This window comes from Panthera onca, chromosome D1 (genome assembly GCF_046562875.1).
Source record: "Panthera onca isolate mPanOnc1 chromosome D1, mPanOnc1 haplotype 2, whole genome shotgun sequence".
NCBI classification, from domain to species: Eukaryota; Metazoa; Chordata; class Mammalia; order Carnivora; family Felidae; genus Panthera; species Panthera onca.
In genome coordinates, this window is record NC_138348.1 from 1342881 (window position 1) to 1359188 (window position 16308).

General features: G+C 67.2%; 1 protein-coding gene across 3 annotated transcripts in view; it reads left to right on the top strand.

The window, feature by feature from the left end:
- The first annotated feature begins 9295 nt into the window (after nt 1-9295).
- The window catches only part of LSP1 (lymphocyte specific protein 1), a 43076-nt gene continuing 36063 nt past the window's right edge, over nt 9296-16308 (top strand). For 2 of the 3 annotated variants that reach the window (XM_078433839.2, XM_078433840.2), the window contains exon 1: nt 9297-9496. In XM_078433839.2, coding sequence (XP_078289965.2) covers nt 9429-9496 — 68 coding nt within the window. In that variant the 5' untranslated portion in view covers nt 9297-9428. Of the gene's footprint in view, nt 9497-16308 lie in introns of all 3 variants that reach the window. The other variant, XM_078433842.2, reaches the window with a different exon arrangement.

Here is a 16308-nt window from a genome sequence, read left to right on the forward strand (position 1 = left end):
TGACTGGTCTGGTCTGGTCCTGCGCAGCCTCACTGCCCACCGACTGCCTCGGGCGCCCAGCAGACTGTTGTGTGCGGGGGTGCTGGCCCAGGGTGGGTTGGTGTGGTCAGTGGTGAGCGGTCCGTCCCCGCTGTTCCCCAAGACCTGCCCTGGACTCGCCCGCCCCGGGAGGGCTTGGGGGCAGATGGCCTGGGCCGCGTCGGAGCCACGGTGGCGGAGAAGAGATCATTTGTCCGTTTGCCTGGCATCATCAGGGGGCCTGCCGGTCCCAGAGACCCTCTGTGTGGCGTGATTCCATGCGACATGGGTGGCCCCCCATCCCTCCCACGGGGGGCTCGTGGGCACAGTCCCGGCTCAGACAGCCCTCCCGGGGTGGCTCGTGCCCATCCAGCAGGGACACACCGGGGCTGGGGTCCACGCTCCCGCCTGGGGGCTGATGGCAGGCCCACCTGGCCCCACGGCAGGCCCGGCGACAGGGCTCACGCTGCGTCTGCGCCCCCCCCCCCCCCCCCCGCCCCCCGCCAAGGCCTTGGCCCACCTCACAACGTCAAAGGAGGCCATCCCTGACAGGCCCTGAAGAGGACGGTCACGGCAAGGCCACGGCTGTCCCACCTCCTCTGTGGGGAGTGACACGGTGACCCGCCAAGGTCTGAACACCCGAATATTTGGAGGGGTACCCAGGAGAGATGCCCGGGGAGGCCAGGCCACCCACCCTGCCCTTGGGGGAGCTCCCTGAAGGCCCTCCCAGCTCGGACACCCGTGCACGGCCCCCAGCTCCAGCTCTGGCAGGATGTTGGGGGCCAAGGCACTCCCCACGCAGAGCTGAGAGTGGGCAAGGCAGGCAGTGAATTCAACGAACAGTTTCGGTGGCCGGATAGAGCGATAGGGGCAGCACCCCACTGCAGACCCGACAGAGTGACCTGGGCAGGTCCAGGGGCCCTGCCTACCAGGAGGGTCCTCGGGAGGCAGGGACACCCGGCTCCCCCGAGACTCAACATCCTGGTTTGGGAAGACTCACCATGTGGAGAAATGATGGGGTTTTTTGGTTTTTTTTAGTCAAGGAAATGTCAAACACACAGTCCCAGGTAGTGACCCCCTGGGTGGGAAGGTGATGGGAGGGACCACGCAGGGACAGATGCCGTGACTAGGACTGGGAAGAAGATTCGCGGGTGTTCGTTACAACAGGCAAACGGGACAAGGAGCAAACATCACAGCTAGCCCCACACGCCCTCTCTGCACGCGGCCGGGCTGTCCTGGTGTCCCCCAAAAGACACACAGCCTCGGGCGGGTATGTCCGTGAAGCCTGTGGCCGGCCCAGCACCCGGCACACAGAGGGGGCTCTGCATTCTAGAAAGATCTCCACGGGTGGAGAACAGGCAGTCCAGGAGTGACGCTGGAGTGGGGGAGGGCACAGGAACCACAGCCATCTCCCGGGAGGGAGGGAGGGGAGAGGGGTGGGAGATACTTAAGAGACAGAGTCCCCGAGGGGGATGGGAAGAGGCGGGGGGTGGGGGGGGCTGCTCCCCAGGGAGGGGGCTCTGAGCAAATGAGGGGCCGGCTCTCAGCTGTGGGTTTGCTGGACGCAGGGGTCTGGGCTGGAGATGGGGGTCCGGGCATCCTCAGAAATGAGTGTTGGGGGATCCCCAACAATGGGCAGGCGGGGGAGGGGAAGAGAACGCTGCTCCTGGAGGCCTGGGCCGGATGCTGCCCAGGAAGGACCCCGGAAGCGAGGAGCAGGGCGCCAAAGGTACGGCGGCCGTGGCCTGCCGTGTCGGTGATGCTGGAGGTCGGGGCGCAGCCGCAGGAAGCCCCAGGGGACCTCAGCCGGGAGAGGTGAGGAGGGGGAGCATGGCAGGCAGCCCAGGAGGTCAAGGGCAGGAGGGTGTGGGGCGGGGGCAAGGCTGGTGCGCGTCCAGGTGGGCTCGTGTGCGCCTGCGTGAGGCAGGTTCGTGCCCTCAGCTCTTTCCCTGTCCTCGACACCATCCTCCACAGAGGGCTTCCTGGAGGAGGCGCTGAGCCAGGGCTGGGGGAGCAGCCCCACAGATGAGCCGGGAAGCAGAGAGGTGGGCCAAACAAATCCACATACAGCAACAGAACTGAGGGAGCAGGTCGCAAGGATGCAGACCGGCAGGTGTGCGGTGTGGGGGGGTGGGGGGCGTCCCCAGGAAGCAGGCCCCCTTGGTCTTTCGGGGCGGAGGAGCTGAGGGGGGGCGGATGTGCCCGTGTTCTGTGTATCGTCACCCTTGAAACTTTTCTGTAAGTTTGAAATAATTTCTCCAAAGTTAAACTTTTCCTTGACCATCGGAACAATAAAATTCCCGAGCAACCGTGAAAACAGATGAGGTGGAATCGACCAAGATGCGTGGACCAGGTGTTGGATGTGGAGACATGGGCGTGGACAGGCCGGGCGAGCACTGGGGGCACAGGGCGGGCCTGGGGGACCCCGCACCCCTGCTGGGGCTGGGCAGGGACCACAGGGCGGGCCCGGGGGACCCCGGCACCCCTGCTGGGGTTGGGCAGGGACCACAGGGCGGGCCCCGGGGACCCCGCACCCCTCCTGGGGCCGGGCAGGGACCTGCAGGGCGGGCCTGGGGGACCCCGCACCCCTCCCGGGGCCGGGCAGGGACCGCAGGGCGGGCCTGGGGGACCCCGCACCCCTCCCGGGGCCGGGCAGGGACCGCAGGGCGGGCCCGGGGGACCCCCGCACCCCTGCTGGGGTTGGGCAGGGACCGCAGGGCGGGCCCGGGGGACCCCGCACCCCTCCCGGGGCCGGGCAGGGACCGCAGGGCGGGCCCGGGGGACCCCGCACCCCTCCCGGGGCCGGGCAGGGACCGCAGGGCGGGCCCGGGGGACCCCGCACCCCTCCCGGGGCCGGGCAGGGACCGCAGGGCGGGCCCGGGGGACCCCGCACCCCTGCCGGGGTTGGGCAGGGACCACAGGGCGGGCCCGGGGGACCCCGCACCCCTCCTGGAGCCGGGCAGGGACCGCAGGGCGGGCCCGGGGGACCCCGCACCCCTCCCGGGGCCGGGCAGGGACCTGCAGGGCGGGCCCGGGGGACCCCCACACCCCTCCCGGGACCGGGCAGGGACCACAGGGCGGGCCTGGGGGACCCCGCACCCCTCCCGGGGCCGGGCAGGGACCTGCAGGGCGGGCCCGGGGGACCCCCACACCCCTCCCGGGGCCGGGCAGGGACCACAGGGCGGGCCTGGGGGGACACTGCCCCCCCCACCCCAGTATGAGGTGGTGGGAGGGTGCGTGAGGGCGAGCCGCCTTGGCCCGAGGAGGCAGGGAAGAGTGGGCAGTGCCACGTTGGGGAACCTGGCAGTGGGTGGAGCTGGGGACGGGCATGGTCCAGGGGCTTCCCAGTTGATGGGACTGGCCCAGACTCAGAGGGACCTCCCCTCCACCCCTGCCCTGCCGGCCAAGGGGAAGCCCGAGTGGGGCCCTGGGCCCAGAGTTCCTCTGTGAGCAAGCAGCCCCTGCTGAGGCCCACCCCTCTCCCCGGCCAGCCTTGCCCCTGTGACCTGTCCCCTCTTTGGTCCCTGAGCACCAGCTCTCTGGGTCCAGACCTGCCTTTGTCCCTTGTGAGGCCTCCGGGTCCTCTGCTGTTCTGTTTCTGCCTCCCTGACACCTCCTGGCCGGCTGCTGGGACTCAGTTTCCCCGACTATAATGGGAGAAGAGAACGCCCACCTCACTGGATGGCCAGATGGGGAGGGACCAGCGCGTGTCCCCAGCTTCACACATGTCACACCTGCCTCAGTACTGGGCCTGGAAGCATGTCTGGGCTGTTCCTCGGCTGCCCGCCCCCCCAACCCCCCAACCTTCAGTTTCCCTCAAGTCACTTCTTCCAGGAAGACCTCCATGATCCGTCAGGCCCCAGGGCCCAGCACGTCTGGGCCTAGACGGCCATCACTAGAGGGGAGGGAGGCCGTCGGGTAGGGACGGGACTTTGGGCGCCCCCTGCCCCCCCATCTCCTAGCCACGCCCATCACCAACGTCCTTGCTGGGAGGGGGCCCGGCCCACGGGAGACCCTCCATCCAGACAGCTTCTCCCCCCAGTGCCCACCTCGGTCCCCCGGGACCCTCCACCTCTGAGCCCCTCCAGGCCGGCCTCGGGGAGGGGGCCCTTCTGCCCCGCACCACCCCCTCACTCTGGAGGGGATTGCTGGCAACTCCAGGTGCAGACCGGTACCGGCCCACCTCCCAGCCGCCCCACCAGGCCCTTCCAGGACCCCCAGTGACCTGGGCCCATGTCACCCAAACCAGAGGCCCCAGCACCAGGCTCTCACCTTCCTCCCCGGGGCCTTTCCCGACTATAAAATGGAATAAGGGAACCCCCAGATGGCCAGTGGCCCCTCCTCACCTGCCTGTCTACCCATCTGCCCCTGGGGTCCCTCCAGCCTGTCCGCCCCCGGCTGCCTTTCAGACTCCCTGTCCCCTCCCGCCCAGATGTTGACCGCACCATCTGGACCCCCAGTGCATCCTGGGCACCCCAGCGTCTCACTGTCTCACCCCGGGGCTCGTAGGGGGCTGACGCAGGACCTGCCGGCTGCCGAGGACACTGCTGCCTCTCCCTCCCGGGCGCGCAGCTTGAGGACCGGTGACGCCCTGACGCTGAGCTCTCGGTGGCGCGTGTGCATCCAGCCGGGCCCCTGGCCCCCCAGCCCTCCTCACGGTCTCCAGGCCCCTCCCCTGCCGCTGGGCATGGAGCGCCAGCCGGGGACTCTGAGGCCCTCAGGGAGGAGAAGCCTGGGGTCCTGGGACAGCTGCGGAGACCCCTCCCCAACACCTCGGCCCCAGAGTTGGGCGGAGTGAGGGCGGAGCCCCCAGGGCTGTTTGGTACAGCAACTGCTCCGCTTTCCTGAGCAACAGGTCCCTGAGTCAGTGTCCTGGGGCCGCACGAGGAAGGCCCACACACGGGGCTCACACCGCAGACGGTCACCGTCCCCCATCCTGGCGGCCGGAGCCCGAGGTCCAGGCGTGGGCGGGGCTGGGTCCCTCCAAGCCCCTCTCCTTGTGTGTGGCCGGCCGTCCTCCCCCTGTGTCCTCACGGGGTCGTCCCTCCGTGCATGTCTGTGTCCCGATCCCCTCTTCTTACAAGGACCCCGGTCACACGGGACCAGGGCCCACCCCGGTGGCCCTGTGTTACCTTGATCACCTACAAGGCCCCGTCTCCTGTGCGGCCCTGCTCCCAGGCCCGAGCTCATAGGGACACGGCTGAGCCCACGACCCTCTCCAGCCCATCCTGTCCTCTCATGCTCAGTGTCCCCTCCTGAACCTGAGAGCACCCTTCCCACTGCCCCACACGGCTCGCCCCCAATCCTCTGCCCACACTGCTCCGGCCCTGGGCGCTGGCACGTGCTGGCACTCCCTCCCCCTGAGCTCAGGCCTCCGCGGGCCTCCTCACACACCCCTGCGCTCTGCCAGCTCCCCGATTCTGACCAACCAGCTGTCCTTTCTGGCCTGCCCTGCCCTGCGTGTAGACGGCTTCTCCATTCCTGACCTCTCCTGCTCACTCACTCCGTCCGTCCTCCCAGCCCCTCTCCAGCATCCTGTCACTCAATGTCACTTAAGCGTGTGGTCCTGACACTGTCTTCCCTGGGGAACCCGTCCCACCTGGGCCTTTGAGGTCACTTTGCCCGCGGCCCCAGCTGCCCCTGGACAGTTTGCCCGGGTGGCCCGCAGACCCCGCGGAGTCAGTGCACCGCCACCCCCCCCCCCCCCACTGTGTCCCTCTGCACTGCCCGCCCTGCACAGACCTCCCCCTGGCCCCGGCCTCAGGGCTCTGTGTGCCGCTCGGCTCAGTGCCCGAGCCAGGAGCCCGCCTGGAGCCCACCGCCCGCCAGCAGCGCTCACTCAGGCCCAGCCTTGGGTCGGCTTACGGCCTCACTCGACCACCCGCTCTGCCACTGGCCCGTGCACATGTCTGCAGGCGCCAGGATGGACGAGGCAAGGTGTCCACCTCTCAAGTTCCATTGCCGAATGACAGCAAGGGACCCAAAGAGGGAGCATCCGTTTCTCAGCAGACCCCTCTCGTCAGAGCAGAGCGCGGGCGGCACTGAGGGTCCCCGGGAGGCCTCGCCCCATTCTCGCCCCCCTGTCGCCGCCGAACGGCGAGGAGGGCCCCTCGAGGAGCCGCCGGTGAAGGGAGGTATGGGAGCCCCAGCGGCCAGGGCTCGACGGTCCAGGGCATTTTCAGCTTTATCTGTTTAAAGCCTGGAGAGGTTTGGGTGCGAGCACGTAGAAGGGTGCTGGCCCGGGAGGGAGTCTGACCCGAGGTTCTGGCAGAGGAGCTAAGGGGCAGGGTTGGGACAGAGCAGGGGGGCTCAGCGGGGGGCAGAAGAAGGGACTGAGCAGGGGAGCAGAGGAGGGGGCAGAGCAGGGAGGCAGAGCAGGGGGACAGAGTGGGAGGCAAAGGAGGGGGCAGAGGAGGGGTGCAGATCAGGGGTGCAGAGCAGGGGCAGAGCAGGGGGCTGAACAGGGGGCAGAGCAGGGGGGCAGAGAAGGGGGCAGAGGAAGGGGGCAGAGGAGGGGGCTGAACAGGGGGGCAGAGTGGGGGGCAAAAGAGAGGGCAGAGGAGGGGGGCAGAGCAGGGGGCAGAGGAGGGGTGCAGAACAGGGGGGCTGAGAAGGGGACAGAGCAGGGGGACTGAGCAGGGGGAAAGAGAAGGGGGCAGAGGGGGGGCAGAGCAGGGGGCAGAGGAGGGGTGCAGAACAGGGGGGCTGAGAAGGGGACAGAGCAGGGGGACTGAGCAGGGGGAAAGAGAAGGGGGCAGAGGGGGGGCAGAGCAGGGGGCAGAGGAGGGGGCTGAGCAGGGGGGCAGAGGAGGGGGCAGAGGAGGGGGCAGAGCAGGGGGCACAGGAGGGGGCAGAGGGAGCAGAGCAGGGGGCACAGGAGGGGGCTGGGCAGGGGGCAGAGCAGGGGGGCAAAGCAGGGGGGCAGAGCAGGGGGCTGAGCAGGGGGCTGAGCAGGGAGGCTGAGCAGGGGGCAGAGGAGGGGGCAGAGCAGGGGGGCAGAGCAGGGGGCTGAGCAGGGGGCAGAGCAGGGGACAGAGGAGGGGGCAGAGCAGGGGGGCAGAGCAGGGGGCTGAGCAGGGGGCAGAGCAGGGGGCAGAGCAGGGAGCAGAGGAGGGGGCTGAGCAGGGGGCAGAGCAGGGGGCAGAGGAGGGGGCAGAACAGGGGGGCAGAGCAGGGGGCTGAGCAGGGGGCAGAGCAGGGGGCAGAGCAGGGGGCAGAGGAGGGGGCAGAGCAGGGGGGCAGAGCAGGGGGCTGAGCAGGGGGGCTGAGCAGGGGGCCAGAGCTCAGGACTGCAGGTGGTTCCAGATGAGAGTCCCGCCTGTGCTGGCTTCTGCGTCTTCCTTCGAGTGTGGGGCGACGAGGAGGGAGGCCTGGGGTGACCCTGGGAGGGGCGACCGCATCTGGGCTCCTTCAGCACCCTGCGGCCCGCAGCACCCCCCCCCCCCCCCCGCCCCTGGAGGATGCGTCTGCCTCCCAGCCTCCGGGCCCATCGGGGCTCGACGGCAGGGGGCGGACGGCTGGCACAAAGACCCGCAGCCAGGGCGGCTTACACAGCAGGAACTGGTGTCCCCCAGTCCCCGCTCCAGGCGTGGGCAGGTGGGTTCCCTCCGAGGCGGTGAGGGAGAGTCTGTTCCGGGTCCGTCTCCCCCCCCCCCCACATCCTGCGGTTTCCTGCCTTGTTTGAAGCTCCCCGGCTGGTAGACGCACCCCCACCTCTGCCTCCGCGTCCTCACGTGGCCTCGCCCTGCGTGCGAGTCTCACTCAAATTTCCTCTTTTTATAAGAACACAGTCTCATGGGACGAGGGGCCCACCCTGACGACCTCATCCTCACTCATTACATCTGCAAGGACCCTTTCTCCAAATCAGGTCCCACTGTGAGGTCCGGAGTAGGGGGGGGGGGACACAGTTTCCCCCCCCCCCGCAGGAAGGAGCAGTTGCCTCTGGGCCTTTGAGGACGGGCGTGGGCAGGGGAGGCCAGCAGCCCGCGAGGGCCCTGGGGTCCGGCGAGCGTCCAGAGGGTCACAAGGGCCAGGGCCCGAGAGGGGGTGAACGGGCGGGTCCGGCAGGTCAGGGCGGCGCCCCCCTCGGGGCTGCTTTCAAGCTCCACGGTCTCCCTTTTGACATTCTTAATAGCGTTTGACCCAGAGGCCCCGCCTTTTCACGCCGCACCAGGCCCGTGAATCAGGGGACAGTGGCGGCGGCCGGAAGACATGTCTTGGGAGGGGCACCCGGCCTCTATCTGCCCTCACCATTCCTGGCAAGGCCCCTAAATTTCCCAGCTGTGATGTTGGGGCCGACCTCACCGCAGGGGCAGAGGAAGGACCAAATGGCGGGCCGATCCGGGGTGGCCCGTGTCCCTGGGGATGCTGGCCGCGATGCTGAGGCCCAGCCCCCACTCGGACGGACGTCCAGCCACTGCATCCTGGTCCGTGGCAGGACAGCGAGAGTGACCCTGGGAACCACAGAGGGGACGGGGGAGGCAGCAGGCTGAGAGCTCCCGGTGGCCCTGCGCAGTCCTGGCGCGGGACCCCCTTCACAGTGTTGAATGGGGAGGCTCCTCGGTGCGTGCGGGTGGGGACGAGGGCGCCTCACCGCCTCCCAGTCGGCTTGTCCCTTGGCCAGGCCCCACCCTGAAGCATGAACACTCTGGGGGCGCTACTGCCCTCCCCGCCTCCCTGGGGAGCCCCTACGCCCCCACCTCCAGGGCCTGGTGATGCTGATGGTGCCAAGTCAGCTCCAAGCTCCCTGAGTGTGGGGGCGAGGAGCCCGGGAGGGGCAGCAGGAGACCGGGGAACCCAGCAGCTCAGGAAAGTAAAGGAAGCAGGGGTGTGCGGCACGGGGCATTTCTGCAGGGCCCCAGCGGTCAGTGGCCTGAAGAGCTCAGACCAGCCGGGGGGCCCGAGGTGTGGCCTCGAGAGGCTCGGAGAACAGGTGCATCTGTGCTCCGCTCCCGGGAGGCTTCCGTCCAGAGAGATGATGCTTATCGTGGAGGCTTGGGGGCCGGACCCGTGTCCTGGTGCTTATGCACGGCCTGCCGCGCCCAGACTTCCATCCAGGACTGTGGGGGATTCAGGAGCCCACGGGGCCTCCCCGACAGGCGTCCCGACACCGTCTGGCCCGTGCACGCACTGCTGCCTTCCCGGGGCCCCTCTCTGTCACCGCTGGCCCTTGCAACTTGCTTAACACTTCCTGATGACTGGTTGGGTTTTTTTTTTTTCTCTTCTCTTGCATCAACAGATTAAAAAACAACACCCCAACCCCAGCCCCAGTGCCCTTCAAACCTCAACCTGCAGCCGGAAGGGGGAAGTGAAACCCAGCTGGGGGAGGGGGACGCTGGGACCAGCCGCCTGAGGGAGCAGCCGGAGTCACAGGCACACGCACAGCCCCAAGCGGCCCGGACCCCGGCCCGATGGCAGAGGCTCCGAGCCACCCTGGCTCCGAGGAGCAGGAGGCGCTCCTGGCGGACAAAGACGCCGGGTAAGAGTCCGTTCTGAGCGCGCGGGAGAGTTCGCATTTACAGTGGGTGGCGCTTAATCTGGGGGTGGATGGGGCCGCCGGGACTTGGGGCAGCAGGCGGCTGCAGGGTTCTTCCCGGGGTCCCCGTCTCACCCCGCGGTGGGTGCGTGTCTCTCCAGTCGGCCTCTGTAGCCGGGCTTCAGCGGGAGAGGCCGGCTTCGCGCCCCAGCCACTGGGATGCTGACCCAGGACACGGAGGCCCGGACCCCCGAGGCAGGGACTCGGGGCCTTACCCCGGCAGGAGGTGGGGGTGGGAGGGCCCGGCCGGGAGGGGCTGCTTGGCCCCAGGACCCTCGAAGCCCTTGCGGGAGGCCGGGCCGGGTGCCCCGCCCGCCCCCGCCCAGGTGACGGAGGTGACGATGCTGGCCGCTGCCTGCTCCCAGTGCTGCAGCCGCTGTTGCTTAGAGATGGCGCGGGAGGCGGACGCGGGCAGAAGGGGAGTGCCACACACCCGGAGCTGGGCAGGGAGCCCCGCGGAGCCGCTGGGTGCCAGCCTGTGCAGGGACAGGACACCCAGAGCCACCAGCATGGAGAGGAGGGCGCTGCTGGTCAGCTCCGTCTGCTCCCCCACCCCCGCCCCCCGCAGCACCTGCTGGGCAGGGCGGAGCCGCAGGCCAGGTCCCCACAGCCTCAGGGCTGACTTGTTCAGTGGGTTCTAACCACTGAGGTCGGTGTCGCCTCCCTGATCCTGTGGCGACGTCTTTATTCGTAACGAGGGAACCGATCTGGAAGTCTCTGCCATGAGTGTGCATGTGTGCGTGAGGCAGGTGGAAGGGTGCCTTCCCCTCGCCCAGGCCCACAGGGCGCCCTGCTTCGGGGGTTCAGGGGCCCGAGCGCTGGGGGGAGGGGGCGACCGGCAGACAGCTGTGCCCCACTCAGGAATGTCTCCTCCCATCAGCCTGTCTCGTGTTCCTCCGGCCACCGTGTGCCCATAGAAGGGCACGGCTTGAGCAGCCTGGCCGGGGCATCCCCGCCTCCCTCCTTGACCCCCCCCACCCCAGCTGTCCCGCGGGCGGAGGACACAGAGGACGGCGTGGACCGCGGCCGAGGCCCAGGCAGGCGGGGAGGCACCTGTGCCTGCTCGGTCAGGAGCTCGGCCTGAGAGCTGGCTGAATGCCCCTGGCCCCTTAGGGCCTGGGACCCCCGCCCAAGCACCCCTCCCCCCCCCCCCCAATGTGGTGTCAGAACGAAACTGAGACCCAGGGTGAGGCACGGTTCTCATTTCACAAGGTGACTAAGGGAACTGGGATTTTCCTGTCCAGAGTGGGTGAGAAGTCCCGTTGCCCAGGATGGGGATGTGTGGCCTGGGAAGCCCCCATGGGAGACCCCAGGAGGGCCAAGGCTGGGCAGGTTGGGGCTGGAGCATTCCAGATAAGACCTGCCCCCAGACCCCCTCTATTGCCTGCATCCAAGACATCGCCCCTCCTATCCAGCCAGGTCAGGCCTCCCCCCTGCAACTGGGCGATGGGCTGTCCCCTCAGACTGTCCCCTCAGACTCTTCCAAGATGGGGCCACCCCCCTCAGACTAACCCTTGCCAGACTGCCCTAAGATGGGGCCACCTCCCTCAGACTGCCCTGGGATGGGGCCACCCTGCTCAGACTGCCCCAGGATGGGGCCATCCCCCTCAGACTGCCCCCAGGATGAGGCCTCCCCTCTCAGGCTGCCTCGGGATGGGGCCATCCCCCTCTAACTGCTCCCAGGATGAGGCCTCCCCTCTCAGACTACCTCGGGATGGGGCCACCTCCCTCAGACTGCTACAGGATGGGACCACCCCCCTCAGACTGCCGCAGGATTAGGCTTCCCCTCTCAGACTGCCTCAGGATGGGGCCACTCCCCTCAGACTGCCCTGGGATGGGACCATGCCTCCTTCAGAATGACCCCAGATGGGGCCACTCCCCTCAGACTGCCTCAGGATGGGGCCATCCCCCTCAGACTGCCCCCAGGATGAGGCCTCCCCTCTCAGACTGCCTCAGGATGGGACCATCCCCCTCAGACTGCTACAGGATGAGGCCTTCCCTCTCAGACTGCCCTAGCATGGGCCCACCCCCCTCAGACTGCCCTGGGATGGGGCCACCCTGCTCAGACTGCCCCAGGATGGGGCCACTTCCTCAGACTACCCCAGGAGGGGGCTTTCCCTCTCAGACTGCCCCAGGATGGGCCATCCTCCTCAGACTGCCCCAGGATTGGGCCACCTCCCTCAGACTGCCCCCAGGATGAGGCTTCCCCTCTCAGACTGCCCCAGGATGGGGCCACTTCCTCAGACTACCCCAGGAGGGGGCTTTCCCTCTCAGACTGCCCCAGGATGGGCCATCCTCCTCAGACTGCCCCAGGATTGGGCCACCTCCCTCAGACTGCCCCCAGGATGAGGCTTCCCCTCTCAGACTGCCTCAGGATGGGGCCAACGCCCCTCAGACTGCTATGGGATGGGACCACCTCCCTCAGACAGCCCCAGGATGGGGCCTCTCCTCTCAGAACCTCACATTAGGGCCTAGGACTGGGGCGTACCCCAACAACGTGCCCTGGGCAGGGTGTTTGCCCCTCCTCTGTCCCACTTGTGGGCCAGGTCAAGATACCCTCTCCTTGCTCTGGCTACCCAGCTGTGGGGTCCCACAGGGCTGGCCAGGACCACGGGTCTCTGTGGGGCCCCCTGGTGGAGCTGAGGTGTGGCCCTGCACCCCTCCCTGTGGGGAACCATGGGCCTGAGACCCTGAGGAGAGCGGGGACAGGGCCTCCACACGGTGCATGGAAGGGAGTCTCAGGATGTCCCAGGGTCCTGGGCTTGGCAGGTCTGGATCCCTGAATCCCAACCCCTTGGAGGCCCCATGTGCACGCCCAGCGTGCACCCCGAACTTCAGCAGGGCCAGACCAGGCTGTGCTGGGCCCTCCCCATGTCCACGTGACAGGAGAGCTGCCCCACACTGCAGACGGGCCTCGCCCCTGCCCCGGCCCGGCCTGATCCCCAGCTTGGCAAGGATGCCCTCTCCCGGGGGTCTCTGTACCCCTGTCCCCAGCATGCTCTTTCTCCACGAGGCCACTGGACCCCACATGTGGAACCATTCACCACGGGGCAGCAAAAGCCATACCTCCGGAGGCCCCTGCAGGCCGGCCCTGGGTCCTCAGACCTCACTTCCCCTCCAAGATTTGCTAAAAGCACCTCCGAGTTCTGACAGGTGCCAGAGTCACTGCAGACTTTCCTTCCAAGCCCTGCCTGGCTGTCCTGCCCCATTGCCAGGTTTCCAAAGGCCCATCAGGCCCACCTGCAGTGACCACCGCCCTCGGCTTCCTTTGCATCTGCCACTGCCTGTGGTCAAGCCCCAGCCTGGGAGCCCTAGTCCTGTCCTGGGATCCCTGATCCTATCCTGGAGCCCCGGTCTTTTCTTGGGAGCCTTGGTCCTGTCCTGGACCCCTGGTCCTGTCCTGGAGTCCTGGTCCTGTCCTGGGGCCCTGGTCCTGTCCTGGGATCCCTGGTCTTGTCCTGGGATCCCTGGTCAGTCCTGGAGTCCTGGTCCTATCCTGGAGGCCTGTTTCTGTCCTGGGAGCCGTGATCCTGCCTTGGGAACCCTGGTCCTGTCCTGGAGCCCTGGCCCTGTCCTGGAGTCCTGGTCCTGTCCTGGAGCTCTGGTCTTGTCTTGGGAGTCTTGGTCCTGTCCTGGAGCCCTGGTCCTATCCTAGAGCCCTGATTCTGTCCTGGGAACCTTGGTCCTGTCCTGGAGCCCTGGTTCTGTCCTGGGAACCTTGGTCCTGTCCTGGAGCCCTGCTCCTGTCTTGGAGCCCTGGTCCTGTCCTGGAGCCCTGATTCTGTCCTGGGAACCTTGGTCCTGTCCTGGAGCCCTGGTCCTGTCCTGGAACCCTGGTCCTATCGTGGAGCCCTGGTTCTGTCCTGGGAACCTTGGTCCTGTCCTGGAGCCCTGGTCCTGTCCTGGAGCCCTGGTCCTGTCCTGGGAACCTTGGTCCTGTCCTGGAGCCCTGGTTCTGTCCTGGGAACCTTGGTCCTGTCCTGGAGCCCTGCTCCTGTCCTGGAGCCTTGGTCCTGTCCTGGAGCCCTGGTCCTGTCCTGGAGCCCTGGTCCTGTCCTGGAGCCCTCGTTCTGTCCTGGGAACCTTGGTCCTGTCCTGGAGTCCTGGTCCTATCCTGGAGGCCTATTTCTGTCCTGGGAGCCCTGATCCTACCTTGGGAACCCTGGTCCTGTCCTGGAGACCTGGTCCTGTCCAGGATCCCTGGTCCTGTCTTGGAGTCCTGGTCCTGTCCTGGAGCCCTGGTTCTGTTCTGGGAGCCTTGGTCCTGTCCTGGAGCCCTGGTCCTATCCTGGGGCCCTGGTCCTGTCCTGGAGCCCTGGTCTTGTCTTGGGAACCCTGGTCCTGTCCTGGAACTCTGCTCCTGTCCTGGAGCCCTGGTCAGTCCTGGAGTCCTGGTCCTATCCTGGAGGCCTATTTCTGTCCTGGGAGCCCTGATCCTACCTTGGGAACCCTGGTCCTGTCCTGAAGACCTGGTCCTGCCCTGGGAACCATGATCCTATCCTGGAAAGCCTGGTTCTATCCTGGATCCCTGGACCTGTCCTGGAGTCTTGGTCCTGTCCTGGAGCTCTGGTCCTGTCCTGGGAACCTTGGTCCTGTCCTGGAGCCCTGGTCCTGTCCTGGAGCCCTGATTCTGTCCTGGGAACCTTGGTCCTGTCCTGGAGCCCTGGTCCTGTCCTGGAGCCCTGGTCTTTTCTTGGGAGCCTTGGTCCTGTCCTGGAAAGCCTGGTTCTATCCTGGAGCCCTGGACCTGTCCTGAAGTCTTGGTCCTGTCCTGGAGCCCTGGTCCTGTCCTGGGATCCCTGGTCTTGTCCTGGAGTCCTGGTCAGTCCTGGAGTCCTGGTCTTATCCTGGAGGCCTGTTTCTGTCCTGGGAGCCATGATCCTACCTTGGGAACCCTGGTCCTGTCCTGGGGCCCTGGCCCTGTCCTGGAGTCCTGGTCCTGTCCTGGAGCTCTGGTCTTGTCTTGGGAGCCTTGGTCCTGTCCTGGAGCCCTGGTCCTGTCCTGGGAGCCTTGGTCCTGTCCTGGAGCCCTGGTTCTGTCCTGGGAACCTTGGTCCTGTCCTGGAGCCCTGATTCTGTCCTGGGAACCTTGGTCCTGTCCTGGAGCCCTGGTCCTGTCCTGGAGCCCTGGTCCTGTCCTGGGAACCTTGGTCCTGTCCTGGAGCCCTGCTCCTGTCCTGGAGCCCTGGTCCTGTCGTGGAGCCCTGGTTCTGTCCTGGGAACCTTGGTCCTGTCCTGGAGCCCTGGTCCTGTCCTGGAGCCCTGGTTCTGTCCTGGGAACCTTGGTCCTGTCCTGGAGCCCTGGTCCTGTCCTGGAGCCCTGCTCCTGTCCTGGAGCCCTGGTCAGTCCTGGAACCTTGGTCCTGTCCTGGAGCCCTGGTTCTGTCCTGGGAACCTTGGTCCTGTCCTGGAGCCCTGCTCCTGTCCTGGAGCCCTGGTCAGTCCTGGGTGCCTTGGTCCTGTCCTGGAGCCCTGGTTCTGTCCTGGGAACCTTGGTCCTGTCCTGGAGCCCTGGTTCTGTCCTGGGAACCTTGGTCCTGTCCTGGAGCCCTGGTCCTGTCCTGGGAGACTTGGTCCTGTCCTGGAGCCCTGGTTCTGTCCTGGGAACCTTGGTCCTGTCCTGGAGCCCTGCTCCTGTCTTGGAGCCCTGGTCCTGTCCTGGAGCCCTGATTCTGTCCTGGGAACCTTGGTCCTGTCCTGGAGCCCTGGTCCTGTCCTGGAACCCTGGTCTATCGTGGAGCCCTGGTTCTGTCCTGGGAACCTTGGTCCTGTCCTGGAGCCCTGGTCCTGTCCTGGAGCCCTGGTCCTGTCCTGGGAACCTTGGTCCTGTCCTGGAGCCCTGCTCCTGTCCTGGAGCCCTGCTCCTGTCGTGGAGCCCTGGTTCTGTCCTGGGAACCTTGGTCCTGTCCTGGAGCCCTGGTCCTGTCCTGGAGCCCTGGTTCTGTCCTGGGAACCTTGGTCCTGTCCTGGAGCCCTGGTCCTGTCCTGGAGCCCTGGTCCTGTCCTGGAACCTTGGTCCTGTCCTGGAGCCCTGGTCCTGTCGTGGAGCCCTGGTTCTGTCCTGGGAACCTTGGTCCTGTCCTGGAGCCCTGCTCCTGTCCTGGAGCCCTGGTCAGTCCTGGGTGCCTTGGTCCTGTCCTGGAGCCCTGGTCCTGTCCTGGAGTCCTGGTCCTGTCCTGGGGCCCTGGTCCTGTCCTGGGATCCCTGGTCAGTCCTGGAGTCCTGGTCCTATCCTGGAGGCCTGTTTCTGTCCTGGGAGCCGTGATCCTACCTTGGGAACCCTGGTCCTGTCCTGGGGCCCTGGCCCTGTCCTGGAGTCCTGGTCCTGTCCTGGAGCTCTGGTCTTGTCTTGGGAGTCTTGGTCCTGTCCTGGGGCCCTGGTCCTGTCCTGGGAGCCTTGGTCCTGTCCTGGAGCCCTGGTTCTGTCCTGGGAACCTTGGTCCTGTCCTGGAGCCCTGGTCCTGTCCTGGAGCCCCGGTCCTGTCCTGGAGCCCTGATTCTGTCCTGGGAACCTTGGTCCTGTCCTGGAGCCCTGGTCCTGTCCTGGAGCCCTGGTCCTATCCTGGGAACCTTGGTCCTGTCTTGGAGCCCTGGTCCTGTCCTGGAACCCTGGTCCTATCATGGAGCCCTGGTTCCGTCCTGGGAACCTTGGTCCTGTCCTGGGGCCCTTGTCCTGTCCTGGAGCCCTGGTCCTATCGTGGAGCCCTGGTCCTGTCCTGGGAACCTTGGTCCTGTCCTGGAGCCCTGGTCCTGTC